The sequence below is a fragment of the Lolium rigidum genome, chromosome 4 (assembly GCF_022539505.1).
Source record: "Lolium rigidum isolate FL_2022 chromosome 4, APGP_CSIRO_Lrig_0.1, whole genome shotgun sequence".
Lineage (NCBI taxonomy): Eukaryota > Viridiplantae > Streptophyta > Magnoliopsida > Poales > Poaceae > Lolium > Lolium rigidum.
The window spans coordinates 274,118,772-274,135,518 of record NC_061511.1 but is presented as its reverse complement, the minus strand read 5'-3'; the positions used below and the strand labels follow the sequence as shown (position 1 = coordinate 274,135,518).

Below are 16,747 nucleotides of genomic sequence, written 5' to 3'. Positions count from 1 at the left end.
ACCATCCTTTCCCCGACAACTTCCTAATGAGCATCACTGACTTCACATCTGACGCTAAGACCCCTACTGCCACAATAGTCTTCCCATTTATCGTTGCAGGTTAGAGGCGCTTGAGGATCCACGAGGGAGGCGACTCATGCTGGACAAAGGCGTCCATCACCAGGAAGCTACTCCATTGAGCTCACGCTAGGATTTTCAGAGCCTCTAATCTTCTGAGTATAGTGAATTCTTTGACGTGCAAGGTGATTTTTTTCTGGACTAGAACTTCAAGTTTGCAATAAATTCCCACAAGTTATGGTTTGTACATAATGAAAGTTTGTCTATTGCAATCCCATCAAGACTATGCAACCAAAACAAAGATTTCTGCTTACCTCTTCATTGACATGCAGACAACCTGAAAAAATGTTCTGCTAAACCAAGTCGAACTATCAATCTAGATAAGAAAACCAAAAAAGGCTATTATTATAATCATTACATTCCTTGAGAACATCCTCAGTGCGCTTGATGATCCTCTTCGACTGAAGAAAAGTTTCAACAAGTTGACGAAGGGTTTTATTTTGGCCCGTACTAATAAGATCGACAAAGGGAAGTGTAAGGTAAATTGGGAGGCCATTTGTCACCCAGATCTTTTGGGAGGACTTGCCATTCTACACCTTCATAAATATGCACATGTTCATCGCCTTTGTTGGTCAAGCAAAGTGGACAATGGGGGGGGGGGATTTGGGTGGGTCTCAGGAACCCTTGCACGCCGATGGCATGGACCTCGTTTATGCTCCTACATTGGTCCATGTTAGAAATGGGAAGGATGCTCCATGCTCGGAGTCATCTTGGATCAATGGTGGATGTCCTATGAACATTGTCCCCTTCTCATTTCAAATCGGAAAATTTGCTACAGAAACATGCATGGGTGGATGATGATACGAGCCAGGGTATGATCGACTTCTAATCACATTAATGGGTTCTACACTCCTTGGTGAGGTTGTCTATCCACCTTCATGAACACACCTGGAGGCCCGCAAACTTGGAGTGTCACTATGTGGAGGTTCAGCACTGACACTTCTTACTTATCGGTGTCCCCATACCGCATGCTATTCCTTGGAGCGATTGCCATCACCAACAAGCGGGTTATATGGAAACCTTGGGCGCTGCCCAAGTGTAACTTTTTGCAAGGATTACCATCCAAAATATGGTCTTGAGGAATGAATGGTTGGCGACAAGGGGTTGGCCTCATAGTTGCTCTTTTATCAATTATTATGTCGATTAGACTCGAAGTTGGCTGCATGCATCCTCTTCTAGTGTAGTTTCTTGGCATGAATTTGGAATCATGTTGACGATCGGTGTGGAGGATAGGCGCACAAGTGCGGGAGCAAGGGGCGACGGAAGGAGTGGAACAAGACGAAAGGGATAATGCTTTTTTACATGAAAAAGATATAATGCTGGTGTGGTGGGTGTGTGAGGACGACGGGACAAGGGGCGCTACAATTAGTAGTGTGCGGGCCCGCTTGGGACGCAAAAGGATGGGAGCGTAAGATCCTCCATGTTGACCCATCTCCAATGGGCCACATCCAGACTATCTGTTTTGGTCGGTATGCGGTGGCCGACGGACTGGTAAGAGGCCTAGGTCCGTTTACGGTTGCCAACGACCCCAACTGAGCCTTGCATTTGGTTCGTGTTCTTGCAATTTGAGGAAATTTTTAGCTATTTTACACACACAAATAATTTTGTAAATAAAACGAATTGTAGCACAAATTGTAGCATCAAGTTCATAAAAAATACAAAATAGTTCATAATTTATTATAAACATTGGAATTTAAATATAATGAGGACTACTGGTTTACAACACTATTTCACATATGTTGTAACAAATAATCATGGAGTCATCTATGAGTTGAGATGTCTCGCAGTTCATGATGCACATGGAGAAAATCTACCAAGTCTTGCGCCGGTCTCGCTATCAACAAACTCACCCTGAAATTCCCAGCCTTGGTCATACACACTATCATCGCGCTCCTCCTCAATGATCATGTGTGCATGATCACACAAGTAGTCATGACCTCCCATAATGTCCCCTTTCTCCATGTCCTAGGTACCAAACAGTAGCCCAATGACATTGCAACACACCTACTGCACGCCCCATATCCTCCCTACAAGCCTCTTTCTCTTTAAAAATCCTACTCACTTAATCATGTTTAGGTATGCGTATTGTCTTCACAAATGTGGATCATCAAGGATAGATACCGTCGGCTAGAGAGTACCCTTTGTCATAGTGGTGTTAGTTGATGCCATAGTTGATCGTGGGAGCATTACCTTCTGCAAGTCGTGTGAACACTGAAGATCATTGGAGGACACGAGTGTCATTGTGTGTCATTTAAATCAACTCAAAAGGGACACAATGGACCGTAGTCAGTGACATGAATCGGCATACGAGTCGAGATCGGTCCAAAGGTTGCATCACTCGAAGAGTTGAAGGAAACCCTGGAACCGTACTATTCAAGTGTGTGGCCTTCAAGTGTAGGTCTTAGGGAAAAGCCGTCTTGCAAAGACCATCCAGTTACATACAAGTGAAGCCCACACCCAAGAAAGCAGACCATGAACTTCACATGATACACGCATGGTGCATGGCACGCTTAAACAAATTGGATACCACAACACAAGCTTTAAAGGAAGGATTACAAATACACATACTTAGAGTCTCTTACAAGAGAACAAAGATAAATTCACACAAGAGACTTGAAGGAGTCACCTAGGCTAGCCTCACCTACAAATACACATACTTAGAGTCTCTTACCCGCCCCAAACACTCAATTTACTTTGGTCGGAACCAGGCTAGCTACCCAGTTCCAACGCGGGAGAGTCTCGATGGTCAGTTCACAGGTGACCGCCATTGACTAACGCATGCCATCGACCCCAACACTCCCACCGTGGGTGAAAGGAAATATCCAACGGCAACGGTGTAAGCGGGCTAACCACCCGACAAACAAACCATTGATTGGCATGAATCCTCGACGCTCACATCTCACTTATTTGATTAGTCAAAATTAATGGCATGACACACTGATCATGAACATCAAGAAATTCCTAGGCATGATATAAGCATCAACAATATCTATGACAAACAAGATGCGCAACCGAGATAGCAATGAATTGATGACGATAATAATGAAGACATAGAGCATCATAAATTAATAAAGGGAGGGGATAAGAATTCAACAAGGTGATGCTTGCCTTGCTGATCAACGTCCCGGTACGAGCGGCGTCACCCTCGTAGTACTCCTCGTTGCTGGACTCTACCGATAATAACAGAAACAATGCCCGGAAACGACATTCGAGAGAAACAATCAATAAAGGAAGTAGAACCAAGCGAAACAAATATGAAATGCATGTACTTCCCTGTCATAATGAAGTATGAAGCTACTCTGTCATAATGAAATATGAAGCTACTGCGGAACTGCAACCAAAGGATTTTGAGTCATGGAGTTCAAATTATGAATTTTCTAAGGTGAGTAGAGGAATTTTAGGGGCTCTAATAACTAAATAAATTTGTTTATTTGGTAAGAGTAGTGTCAGAAAACATACTTCTAGTAAATAGTGCATTCCAAAACACGAATTTACATATAAAGTTCATCTCATTTGGAGGTGTGGTTATTTTCCTAGAATTTTTACAAGTGAACACGCATGACATCTTGTGATTTGCTGGGTAGAAGAACATGAAGCTGTTTCGTTCGTGCAGTTTTGTACTTCAGTTATGCGAACAGGAATTCAGAGATTGATCATTTATAGTGATTTTCTAAACCAAAATGTGTGCCATTTCTTGCGTTAGCAAACTGGGTACCTAGCGCACCTACTGGGAAGGTAACATCCATCAAAACTGTCTGGAGAGGCAGCAGTATGCGTGTCATCAGTTCGTATGACACCAGCGCGCATGGTAACAGCAAGCCGCTAAATGGAGCAGGAAAATATGCAATTGAGTCTTGATCTCACCTAGCTCGTCCTTGAGTTTAAATCGGCTCGCCAGAACAGATCGGCAAGGGAGCTTCGTCAAGGGCGGCCTCGGCAGCAACGCGACGACGGGGCCGTGAGATCGAGGAAGAGGAGACAGGGACCGGTAGCTGTTTAGGAAGACGCTGGATGCTCCAGGATCTCTCCTATGTTGCCAGCAGGGACAGGGGAGGTCGGAATCGAGGTAGGCGGTCCAGAGTCCGGCGGCGCACTGCTGAAGCCGGGACCACGGGCAGTACCACCGTCGCACTTCACTGCAAGAAACGACCGGAGAGAACACCGGTGAGGAAAGGAGAAGACTAGTAGAAACTCAGAGACGTGCTGGATGCGTTTGAGGCTCACCGGAAGGATGGGGAGGTCACGGAGGCGCCTGAACGGCGTGCATGTCTGCGTCCAGCACGGCCACTCGTTCCTGATCGAGGAAAAACTCAACTCAACTCGGTTTGCAGACGGATGAAGTGGCGGAGCGAGGCGGATTTGTTGGCGCAGTTTTGGGAGGACAGAGAGGAACTGAGAGAAGAAAAGGGAGGACAGTTGCTCAAGGGGAGACACGGCGGCGGGTCAAGGAAAAGAAAACTCCACGAGCATTCGTCCCTTGGAGAAGGACGGAACCCCTTTTTTTTCCTTGTATTTGTGGTAAACAAAAGCTCCCAGCTGTAGAAAAATATAATCTAAGGGATCAAACCTCCAAACTAAAAACTAGAAAAAATCACAGGTGTTCAGGATATAGCACCATTGTGAACGTTTCCAGATTTTTTTTGTAAGATGTTTCGATAGTAGTTTTGAATATAAATTCAGATTGGCTAAAAAAATAGTGTGGGTTTAAAATACAAGAAGGTGAAATAATACTCAAAAAAAATTATACTGGAGTTGCTAGCTGACGTATTAGCTCCAGATATGGAGTTTCAGAAAATTTCTTTGAAAGAAACCTCACCAAACCAGTACATTAGAATTCTGCCACTATTTGCAAAAGAAGGTTTATCAAGTAGTAAAAATACTAAAAACTTGCCTAGAATTTTGAAAAGGAACATTGGTTTAAGGGAACCATATGGAAACTAGGTAAACCGCCAGGTCAAAGATTTTAGGACAAGTCTTTTGCAAGATTGATGTGATGACTGATTAAGCACATAAGAGAAAATTGAGTTGTAAGGGATTTTACCATGCAACTAGATGTCATGATGACATGAGATGAAGAGCAAATAGTACATGATGATAAACAAGTTTTTTTTTAAAGAAAATATGGTTTGTGCAGATTGGGTCATTACACTGTGAGAGCCTTCCATACTTTAAAAAAAAGTGCTAAATCCAGAGATCTTGAGATGCGAACCCCTCAAAAATGAATTTGCACGCTGCATGGCCATGATATTGTCCATGCCACACGGATGGACAATGATTCTATGCATGCAATCTATACTTCCAAGCATACTAGGAAATCCTCGAGACTCGTCGATCGACAATAGGCGTGCAGTGTTAGCAACATTTGGTTTCCTCAAGTGTACCTATGCAAACACTTGAACCACTACTCTATAAAACCTATACATTGACTCAAGGCAAGTGAACTCGTTCATGCGACTCTACTCGTCCACTAGGTCATTGGATACTTCGTGCGCAAGCATTATAAATTCCTAATAGGTGTAGTGCATTTCTAGTAAGAAGTGAAGCAAATTTACTTATGGTATCTTTCTTAAAACTGAAGTAGTCATCGTAGAACCTCACTCTGTGCATAATCCTCAGAAAAAGCTTCTTAACATCTCAAACCACCTCGGGAAACATGGTGTCCTGAACAATGGATCGGTCCAATGAAAGTGATCCTGCGAGAGTTGCTCATGGCCGGCCTCTCGATTGTGATCCCTTGCTGGACCGCGTCCCTTGATCGAGCCCTGTATTTTTGTACATGGTTGTCCAGATTATGGACGAGGAGAGCCACGACCGACATGATCTTAGTATCATCATTTGACATTGTCGTAGAAAAACATGCCCAAACTATCCGCTAGGATCTGCGATAACTCGATAAGGTAGAATGCACTTTGAGCAATGAGTTCCGTACGTAGGTGCTGCAAAAAGGGGAAATGGGAGGATTGAAAATTACCATGCCAGGGTGGGAGGGGAGGAGGGGGGGATGACCGGGGAGTAGGCCTCTAGCGCGGCACTAGAACACCGAACTAGTGGCTGAATCGGCAGTTGCAGGTGATGGTGCCGAAGAGTCGACAAAGGGTATGATATGGGTGGGAGCTAGGAGAGCAGGTGTGGCAGTGTATGTGGCTGATGGAGGACGTAGCGGACAAATACTCGTGCAATGTGGACGCACACCCTAGCCGCGCGACCGCAAATCTGCCCCAAATGTTGGCTAGGTTTGCTCCAAAATCGACATGTCCTTAGGGCACAGTCTGCTTGCGGTTTGTCATTGAACACCGATGGACAAGATCTATCTGTATGGGAGATAACCTTACAAGTATCAGTTTCCTACATATTTGGACTCGTTTCTTCTTAATCCTTGGAAAATGGCAAAACTTTTGCCATCATTTCAGGAAAAAAAACTAACCACCGGGTCTCTACTTCAGGAAAAAATTCTTCATGTGCACGGCTTTTAAAATGGCAGTTTACCTTTTATTGTGTGCATTCCCACAGTTAATTGTATAATTACCTTATCCAAATGTTCCATATGCAAAATAATCATCTGTACCGACCAGCCACAATTATTGTTTGTATTGACTGGAGCCTGCTTGTAAGTAGATTTCATTCTTACAGCTCAGCGTCAACCTCGTGGAGCTATGTTTCTCCTTCGACCCAAAAAGGCCGCCCACTGTTCGCTGCAGATACACAACAATGGAGATGACCGTGTAGCGTTCATGCTTGTGTCTAAGAGCTCTAGCAGTTACTTGGCCAAGCTGCCGCTCTGCGGCGTTGTTCCGCCAAGGTGCACCTACACCCACAACCTGACAATGCGAAAGCAGTCGAAGCCACCATCAGAGAGCGTTGAATTGCTCGCACTGCATAGCGTCGCCGTGGCCGATCATGACCTAAAGCATGTCGGGCAAAGTTATATCACCGATGTGTACGATGAATTCTTCAAAAAAGCGGAGACAGCAGGCTATTCGGTGCAAGAGATGACGTTGAAGGCTGTTTGTCATACACGAGCTGAACGGTCAGCATCAGCCCGGGTACGTCATTTTGACGAGAAATAACTTTTTGTATCAACAAAGCCTTTGGTAATATATCTGGCTCTTTTTTTTTGTCTTGTTTGTTCTGTTTCCGTTGTTGCCGTTGGGATAATCTGGCAGTCAACTCAATCGACAATCAAGGTGATTTTCCATTTCCTCCCATCTGTTAATGGATGTCCGGTAAAATAAGATCGAGAGGTTTCACTAACCTACTGCTTTCTTGGATTTGGATCAGATCATAGCCACGCAGAATTCTTATCAACTTTCGTCCATAGATGTGCATCCAGAGGAGCCATTGTGAGTGTGTGTTTCTAGTTTCAGTCGTACAAGAAGAAATAAATACAGCACATAACTTGCAAATTGTTATTATAGGATCGTGACGACGAATCACAGTGGTAACCTTCGTGTTTGGAACTACCAGACAATGGTGAGTGGCTTGGCGCCCCGTTGTCAGTACTCCTTAACAGCCTGTCGCTGCTTGCATAATTTGAAGTAACTAAAGTTATGTATGTTGTTTACTCTGCAGACAACATTGAACTCCATTGAAGTCACCGAGGAACAAGGCATGCTAGCTTTCTGATCTTCTTTACTCTTTACACCTCATATGACATCATGTCTAATTTATGCTAAACAATTTTCATCATGCAGTCCATGCAGCTAAATTCATCCCAAGAGAGAAATGGCTTGTCGCGGGTGATGTCAATGGATGCATCTATGTCTACAGCTACGATGAAAGCCAAGATGTCACGAGCTTCGACGCTCACAATAGTTCCATCACATCATTGGCGGTGCACCCGGTGCAACCTTTTGTGCTGTCATCGTCCCAAGATGATCACCTGATTAAGGTTTGGGATTGGGAGAAGGAATGGGAGAGTACTCGAGTTTTCGAGGGGCACACAAAAAGAGTGACACAGCTAAAGTTTAACACAGAAAATACAGATAGTTTCGCCAGTGCTTCCTTGGATGGCACGGTCAAGGTTTAGTTTAATTTTTTAGTCTCCTTTTGTATTTGTAGTACTTTCTCGGTTCATAAAATGATTTTGGAGCTTTGTCTAGATTTAAATGTACCTATACACTAAATAGTGTCTATATAGTATATACACCTAAATTTAGACAAATTTACGACCTTCTTTTATGGACAGAGGTAGTACTAGTTTTGTATGACATGTTGAAACTGACTTTGTTTGCTTGGTTCGTTGAATTAATAGATCTGGAGCATTCATTCTGATGGCGGTTGCATTATCACTTTGGACGTGTGTCCGGAAGGCCTGCTCTGTGTTGATTACTTCAAACGCCGTGATCGATGGCATCTGATCACTGGCACTATGTACGGGGCAGCACAGGTGTCACACTGACCACCGAGTAATGCACTTGTTAAGCTGCCGTACATACATGGCATGACTTGTTTTGTTGAATCAGATCTGGGACCTGGAAATGGAACTCGTTGAAGGATGTGATGGAAAGAAGGGATGTGTTGAAAAGCTAGAAGGACACGCAGGACGTATCACAGCTGTCAATTTATTCCCAGAGCTTTCATTGCTGATTACAGGTTCATTTGATGGAACTGTTCGGCTATGGGACTCCGAAATCTACAAGTATATTGCTCTTGCCTCGAGGGAGAAGACATATAATACTACTAGTACTACCTATTAACATATGAATTGCCACGAAGAGTAACATTGAATTATATGGTTGCAGGCTTGAGAGCATAATTGGTTTTAACCTTGGCTCGGTTCATGCTTTTGGATTTATTGATGGCACAAGGTATCGAGCAATTTCACATCATCGTTTTAGTTAAACTGCTAGTTTGATACTTTTGTTACTGCACCATGAAAGTGAAAATCAAGAGAAACTTGAACTGTGTATGACTATGATATTGTAAATAAGAAAAACCCGTTTGAAACAGGATTATCATAGTCAATAGCAATACCAAACGCAGCATATTTCCTGAGTAAGAACCATACTGCATGAAGTACTGCAAATAAGTTGGCTATTGTTGCTTCAGATTTTGTCTCATAGCACAGAACACTCCAATTTTTAATTATCTATGAACACACGTGTGGTTTAAGACCTAATCGTTAAATAATTTTAAATTATGTTTTACATTGTTCCATTTTTTTAACATTTTATTAGAGGACACACTACTTTGCGTAGGATGGTGGTAGGGTGCGACCAAGGAATAGCCGTCATGGAAATTTCGTTGCCTTCAAGATCATGTACAGCCGAGGAAACCAAGAGAAATATATCTTGAGCACAAAAGAAGTTCCAGACAAATGCATTGTCTTTTTATTAAAAACAGACACTGTACTTGTTCTTAGGCAGAGACTAATACACATAATTTTCATATCTTTTTGTTTCATTTAAAAGAAATTGTACATGATGTAATAAGGTTTATCCTAATAGTATAGTTTGGAATATTATTACGTAAAATGCTTAGTTCTTTGTTGTCCATACTCTCAAAAGCTTTGTATTTATCCAGGTGGGTTACTGTTGGGAAATAACTAGCAGAGTGGTCCTCGCAAATGCGAGGGTAGTGGTGTATAAAATTTGTATGCAAAAGACGTTAAGAGTTCCGGGCATAAGCTTTAATACGTAAAATTTGATTGAGTAAAAAAAATTATATTCTTCAAAGAAAACAACAAATATTTTTTGGAGAACATAAACAGAATATATTTTATTTTCCCTTATATTAGACATTTTCCTTATATTAGACCAATTAACAGTGAGAGTTGCTTTACAACCTTGTCTATAATTGTTTTCCCTCATTTGCTCGGTCTGTTTAAGATATAGTGCTATAAGCCTATTAGCTAGTGAATTTTATTCGATCGTTCTAGAAAAAAGTAGTGGTGATTATAGCTTTGAGTAGCCGTGCATTGCAACATAGGGCTGCACCCACCAGTACGCCTGGCCATGGGCAGCCTGGCCCGAAAAACCTAGGTCTGGGTCTGAAAATGTTGACCCGAAAACAGCGTTTAACACTGCGGCCTGGCCCATGGCCTGATGACCTGACGGGCTTTGTGGGTATTTGGCCAGGCCGAGCCGGATACCATTAGCTAGAGGCCAACCTTTACAAAGGGAAACAACCTCCTGTACGACGTACGATCGAACGACACGTGTCCTCCCGGGAGCGCAGCAAGCGAATCCGGCCGCGGCGTCGCGCCAGCAAGTACCCTGAACATGTGGGGGCGAGTACGTGTGTCCGCTCTGGCCCCGCGAGCGAGTACGTGGGGCGCGGGGCACGGAGGGCGCCCATGCATGTGACGGGCGAGTACCAAGCCTTGCCACAACAAGTACAACCCTATAGCACTAGTTGAAATATGCACTTGCATATTCAGCACTTGACTACTACCACATGAGTACATTTACATATATCTACGAAAGACGAGTACAACTCAGTCAATACACGAGTACACTTGCGTACAAAACAGGAGTACACTTACACTAGATGAATAGGCGAGCTTCGCCTCGCCGCCTACATGAAGAGTCGCGATAACGGTCTTTTAAAGACGCCCTCGACATATGTCAGAACCACACTTTGCATCACACCAAACACAGAAGTCCCTATGCCCAAATTGGCATAGTTATGACTTATGAGCCACTGAGTTGCATATTCTTCTGAACAATCAGCCTAGCTTCAAACATGTCCATGCGGTTTTGAAAAGACTTCATAACTGAAACATATTTAGTTTCTAGGATCAGATCGTTTGAGGAAATTATTGGTGCCATTTTGAGTCCTTGTAGGCTCACAATAGCTTCTCCAATAGCAGCAAAGGCAGTGCCGTATGAAGTTTCGGGTTGAACACAATTTGGCCATCCTTCGTAAAGCTAGCATGAACAATTACCTACAGGTATGCTAGCTCCGGTCTCACCCAACCTTCTTTTGTTTTATCTTCTGCGGTTGAAACCTGGGCAATGGCGGACAGAGCTTTCTCAATTTCCGCGGCTAGGGGCCAAGAGATTATGGGCCTGTTGCTTTCCCTTTTGATCCTTTGCTGCTTGTCGAATAACTGGGAATAGATTAGAACATCTATTGCAGATTGGTATGGGCCAGTTAGTTCCAAAGATATATTTTGCGAAAATAAAAGTTCCAAACCATGCTCTGTTTGAAGAATCACATAACCCTAGATACATAACATCCTACTTAGTCACGCTCCTGAGGCAACAACGATGAACAAAGGAACGTTTATTTTTTTAGCATGTTCCAAATTCGGAAATCCATAGACCTTCACATTAGTTAACAGTAAAACTCACCTAGCTAGGAGTTACCACAGCGCTTAAGCGTTCTTAGCCGTCCGATCATGCAAATAAATGGTCCAGATCTCACTTGTCAAGCCGAAACGTCGCTGGAATTGATTCCCACGGTACGTGCGTGTCATAGGCCGTCCAACCTTGTATGGGCCGCTACTCCTGAGGTTGACCTGGACGTTCTGTTATTAGTTGGGCCAAGAGTTCCTCAAAACATGCCAACAATTTTACTTGAGGCCTACCATAGTGCCAGGGGATCCACTTCCTTCGGCCCGAGAGAGAAAAGCTGGGAGACGCGACCGAGGAGATGTGAGCCCATCGATCGATTGGGTCTCCTCCTCCCAGGATAAAGGCGAAGCGTCTCTGCAGCCGTTGTGTGATACGCTGCGGGATTGAAACCGGCATTGAAGCGAATGAAGGGTGCCACTCGCCGGCAACAATTAATGGAGGTACGTTACTGTTTCACCAGTCTACATCTGGTTGAGTTCATGCGCTATGAGCTTATATGTGTACATCTATGCTTCGTCGCGTCAGGCCGCCAAACACAATCACAGAGTGTTTGCGACTGTACACCCAACACCCTAGCTCTCACTCACGCCTCACAGATGATGGCGAGGCGGCGGAGACAGTTGGTGTGAAGGGAGCTCCGTGCAGCCATAGAGGTGATGCTGGATCTTCATGTGTTACATTGGTTGAGGCGCTCCTCGTGGCGCGGGGAGTTAGTGTCGATGCACCCGGGTTCGAGCATGGCAGCGGCGGGGAGTATAACGGTGAGGCCGCAGTGCAGCCATGACTTTAAGGAGTTATGCATCATGAATCTTCCATTGATTCGATTTTGAGGTTTGATTTTTATCGCCCCTCTTTGCACAAATTAAGATTTCTCCGACAGCCATGAATTTTTCCTAGGTTGCCGGCCTCATGCGGTTAGTGTAGATCCGCCATATATGTGGGGAATCGATCTTGAGGTAAGTATGTAAATAATCTGGTCTTCTGATTTCTGCATTAATACCTTGTGACATGCTTTGTGGTTGTCAGTTCATCTGTGGCTGCACGTTGTAGCGAATCGATTCAGCTGCATATGTTTCTCTTATCTCAGGTGACTGCCCCTCTCTGCTGGCCTGCTGATCAAGGTAGCACATGTGTGGCCATTTTCTGGCTTCGTATCCGTGCCACTAACTCCCGAGTCGATGCACTGAGCTCCATAGTGTTTGGCTCTCAGCAAATTTTATTCATAACCCAGTTTCAAACATGTAACTCCTGCACATTTTTGTATTCAGTTTGTATAGATGTTGCTGGCTTCAGAACTGGGAGGTATCGTGGATACGCTAGGTTGTTGCACCGTTCAAAGTTTGTGAGTTTGGACAAAGATCTATGTGATTATACAGATCAATTTTAATGCCAGAGGCAAAGTATTATACAGTATACACAAAAACTATCCGGCAATTTTGTTAGGTCATGTGCGTTCCAGAGGGACTAGCTTCGATTATGGAGGTGAAAGTTCCCTTGCAGCATACATGATCACGCAGGTACATGTTGGGCTGCAAATGTCTTCTTACAGTAATGTTGTAAAACATGTAAATATGGACATGTAAGCAAACATTCAGTTTAGAAACAACAGTCATATGTTTTCCCTTGTGGTGTTCAGGTTAAAAGGTCAAATCAATTGTTAACTATTCAGAATAACCTAATTATGTTCCTTAGTTTTGTGAAATACATTATAAATAATTATTGATCCTAATCTTACAATGTCACAGATGCCACATTTAGTTGGGCAAGTTATGCACTTATGCTAAGTACATAATAATAAACAGTACCCAAACTGATGTAATTGACAGTACACGTTGAATTATTCTCCCCGAAAATAGTGAAAGTTAACTTGAATAGTGAATAACTAAATAAATTCATAATTTAGCATACATTCATTCAGATTGGTGAGCATTTCCAAAGATGAAAAAGAATGACCTTCCGAGATAGGATGCAGTAATGTGATGGTCGATTATACATGTTTGTTCTCTGCGGTGAAGGTGACAGGAAAGGAAAAATCCAGCCTAATTTGTTGAAATTTCAAAAGCATGGAGGTCTTATTCTCTTTTCTCTTTGTGTATACTTATTCTGATTTTCTTACAGCAAAGAGAACTTACATTCATGCCTAGCTCCTTTTTGTCTGGTAGTCTTCTTATAAACCTTTAAATGAAATATTTTTTGATTGGTACTCAATATAATGGTTTGTAATGGTGGATAAAACCACTTATAATTTTTGAAATAACTTATCTCCAGTGTTGAAACAGGACAATGTCAATTTATCGATGATTATCAAGGCTTACAAAATCATCAATTCATAACCTGCTGGTGAGATGTGAACAAGGTATGGCCTTGATGATCAAGGCTTGCGAAATGGTGTGACTTATGATGTACAAGAACGAGTGGCCCTCACAACCTACCTATGGCAAATCATTAAAGAAATCAATATTGAACAAGGTGACATATGTTTTTTATCATTCCAGTGTGAGATTGTTTAAGGTTATTTCTGTGGTTCTTTTAGATCATTATTTTTACCCTATAGATATGGTTTGGTAGCTCAAACTCCTAGCAGTTCTGAATCAGGTTTTCGTGACTGATGTTACAGTTGTGGTCACATATTTACCCTGTTATATGTTCCTTAGTATTATCCTTCTAAGACCAAGTACTGTTATCCAGAAAGCTCAATTTGTTGTCCCTAAATTTCATGTATCTTATTTCATATTTAACTTGGAAGTTCCATGCCTACATATATTTAAAAAATCATATCATTGTAAAATAAATGTACGGGTGCGGCAACGCGCACAATTACGATCTAGTTAATATCTAATAATGGCCCGACAAATATACTACCAAAATGTTGTTTCTGATCTAACTTGCATATACCATTATCTGAGATCATGCATAGAGAAGGAACACAAATAAAAGAAAATACATAAAGAGGTGAATAAAAACACACAATCATCCAGCTGACTAAAAACGTTATCTTGCCAGGTGACTAAAAACACACAATCGTCCACAAAAGAACACAAATATGATCAGCAACAAAGTACCATAAGAAAAACCTGAGATCAGAGTAAAACTAAAGAAGGATAGAACATACTATGGAAAAGAGCGTACTCACCCAAACCACCGCCATCGACGTCCAATGCCATCCAAGTAAAATTCAGACCCTGCCGCAAAAGGCACTCACATGAGCACTGGAATACATCATTAGGGACACAGACATACAGACCATTGATAGATAAATAAACTGCATGTAGAATAACTCTGAAACAATACATAGCACAACACCTTCAATACTAAAATAAATTCTTAGTTCCTTATGTTATAAAATTGAAACACCAACTCATACATCGACACACCGGGGGCCAATGGTCGAATTTAGGACATACTTCCTTTTCCAAGACAACTACACCATACTTTTAAAACACTTGAAAACATGAACTCAACTCATTGGATATTAATCCTACAAAGAAAAGACATATCAGCTTCCTGTTGTTATTTAGAGTTTGGAAAGATTGGAGATAGTTGGACTTAAGAACAGAAAAACTCAGATGGTGAAAAATCCATAAACAAAGGGTAAGCTGGCATAGGAATTTTAATGTCAAATGTAATACACACACAACTCTTTTCCAGCCCATATTGCTCCTACGGTAATCACTGAATCAACACATTCATTGGATGCCAACAGAATATCAAGAGCAGCGATGTTATCAAATAACTGCAAAAGCACATATATCATATTGCTACATAGAGTACATGATGTTGAATGGGAAATTTATTCGAGTTAAGTAAAATCACTTAGCTTTAGCGTTCCCATGTTACCTTGCATCTCCGTAGCAAGTTGAGACCATAACTAAATTTAAATAATCGGATGGAAGATTGACAGAGAATAAAGTATGTAGACACCATGTTCCCTTGGTCAATAGTGCAATGATGAAATGACAAGTTACCAAAATCATAGAGCTCACTGCAACATAATTCTAGAGCTTGTAATTATCCTCTGATAGTTTCTCGTGTAGCAAGTTCAAAAGATAAGGCTTCTAAAATAACAATATGAAGGATGTTTTTACCGTTTGAGCAATCTTTTAAATGAAACCGTAGGACATGAGTAAGAACTTGGCAATGACATTATGATACAATAACTAACTTGAAAAGAAAATATACACTTGTAAGAATTAAATTCATACAATTATATATCCATATGTTTATGTGTAAGGAAAGTGACATCCAGCTAACTGTAGGCCATTTTTAGACAGAGAACTAACTTCATATACAACCTAATCAGTTCTTCCACCAAAAAGAGAAAACTAAACGTAAATGACTTGAAAAGATCATCTTCATGTAATTAGGACAAGATCAACTTTCTCAAGCTTTCTGTTATTGAAATGAGCACACAAATTGGTCCCTGAACCATGCCATACTACACATCTTATTCAGATAAGTAATTTTGAAGCACACAACTATTAAATTATGATTTGGTTTCCAATTGCACATTCAACTATGAATCAGCTTCTAATTATTGATTGTCCTTCAGAAAATTATGCAATCTGATTATCTAAGATAATATGTCCCAAAAATAGTAAATTATCTAATTACAAACTGACATCCCTTCCTCCATCAGCGGGACAGGATGTGCGGGGAGGTAGCCGGTGAGGTCGCCAACAGGAACACCTCGAGCAGGCGATTAATAGTTCTTACTCGGTGTCGCAGTGCCGTCATTGCCAGCATCTTCTCAACCTTTCGCTCAACTGAAGAATGGAAAGGTATCCTCCTATACAAATCCAAATTACGGAAATACTTGTTTCGGTGCTAATATGTTTACGTACTGTTTGCATGAAAAAAATACTCCTAGCAAGATCAGTAAGGGTTCTTAATTCCTCTAAAGCTACGGTCATCTTTAGGAAAACACCACTACATTTTCGACCCACATATTTATCGAGCAGTCAGAGACATGAAAATGGGAACCACTAAACCAAACCATTTTCTGTTGAGTTCTTCTCATGTAGGTGTACTGTGAATTACATATGACCTACTGCTCGATTACTACAGTGAGTTAAATTCTAAGAAAGTGGTGACTAATTCAGGAACAATTTCCCCCGTAATTCAGATAAGAAAATTAAGTTCTTCAGTACTACAGACTAATAATCTTACTAAATGTAGGAACATTCTCCATAACACCACTACACCATTGAGTTAAATTCTAAAAAATGGTAACCAATTCAGGAGTAACTTCCCTCATATATCAGATGAGCAAAATTAGTTCCTTACTACGGCAGACCAATAATTATATTAATTAGAGCATTCAGTTACATAATATT

At 41.8% G+C, this 16,747-nt stretch overlaps 1 protein-coding gene and 1 long non-coding RNA gene across 2 annotated transcripts in view; both read left to right on the top strand.

The window, feature by feature from the left end:
- The window catches only part of LOC124648805 (proline-rich receptor-like protein kinase PERK9), a 30,659-nt gene extending 23,683 nt beyond the window's left edge, over nt 1-6,976 (top strand). Inside the window, exon 11 of the mRNA XM_047188507.1 lies at nt 6,748-6,976. Within this exon, the coding sequence (XP_047044463.1) occupies nt 6,748-6,843 (96 nt within the window). The 3' untranslated portion in view covers nt 6,844-6,976. The remainder of the gene's footprint in view (nt 1-6,747) is intronic.
- Nucleotides 6,977-8,069: 1,093 nt separating this feature from the next.
- LOC124705653 lies at nt 8,070-8,693 on the top strand. The gene is made up of 3 exons (XR_007004126.1): nt 8,070-8,137; nt 8,369-8,503; nt 8,580-8,693. It is a non-coding gene; the product is annotated as an uncharacterized LOC124705653 (long non-coding RNA).
- Nucleotides 8,694-16,747: the final 8,054 nt, after the last annotated feature.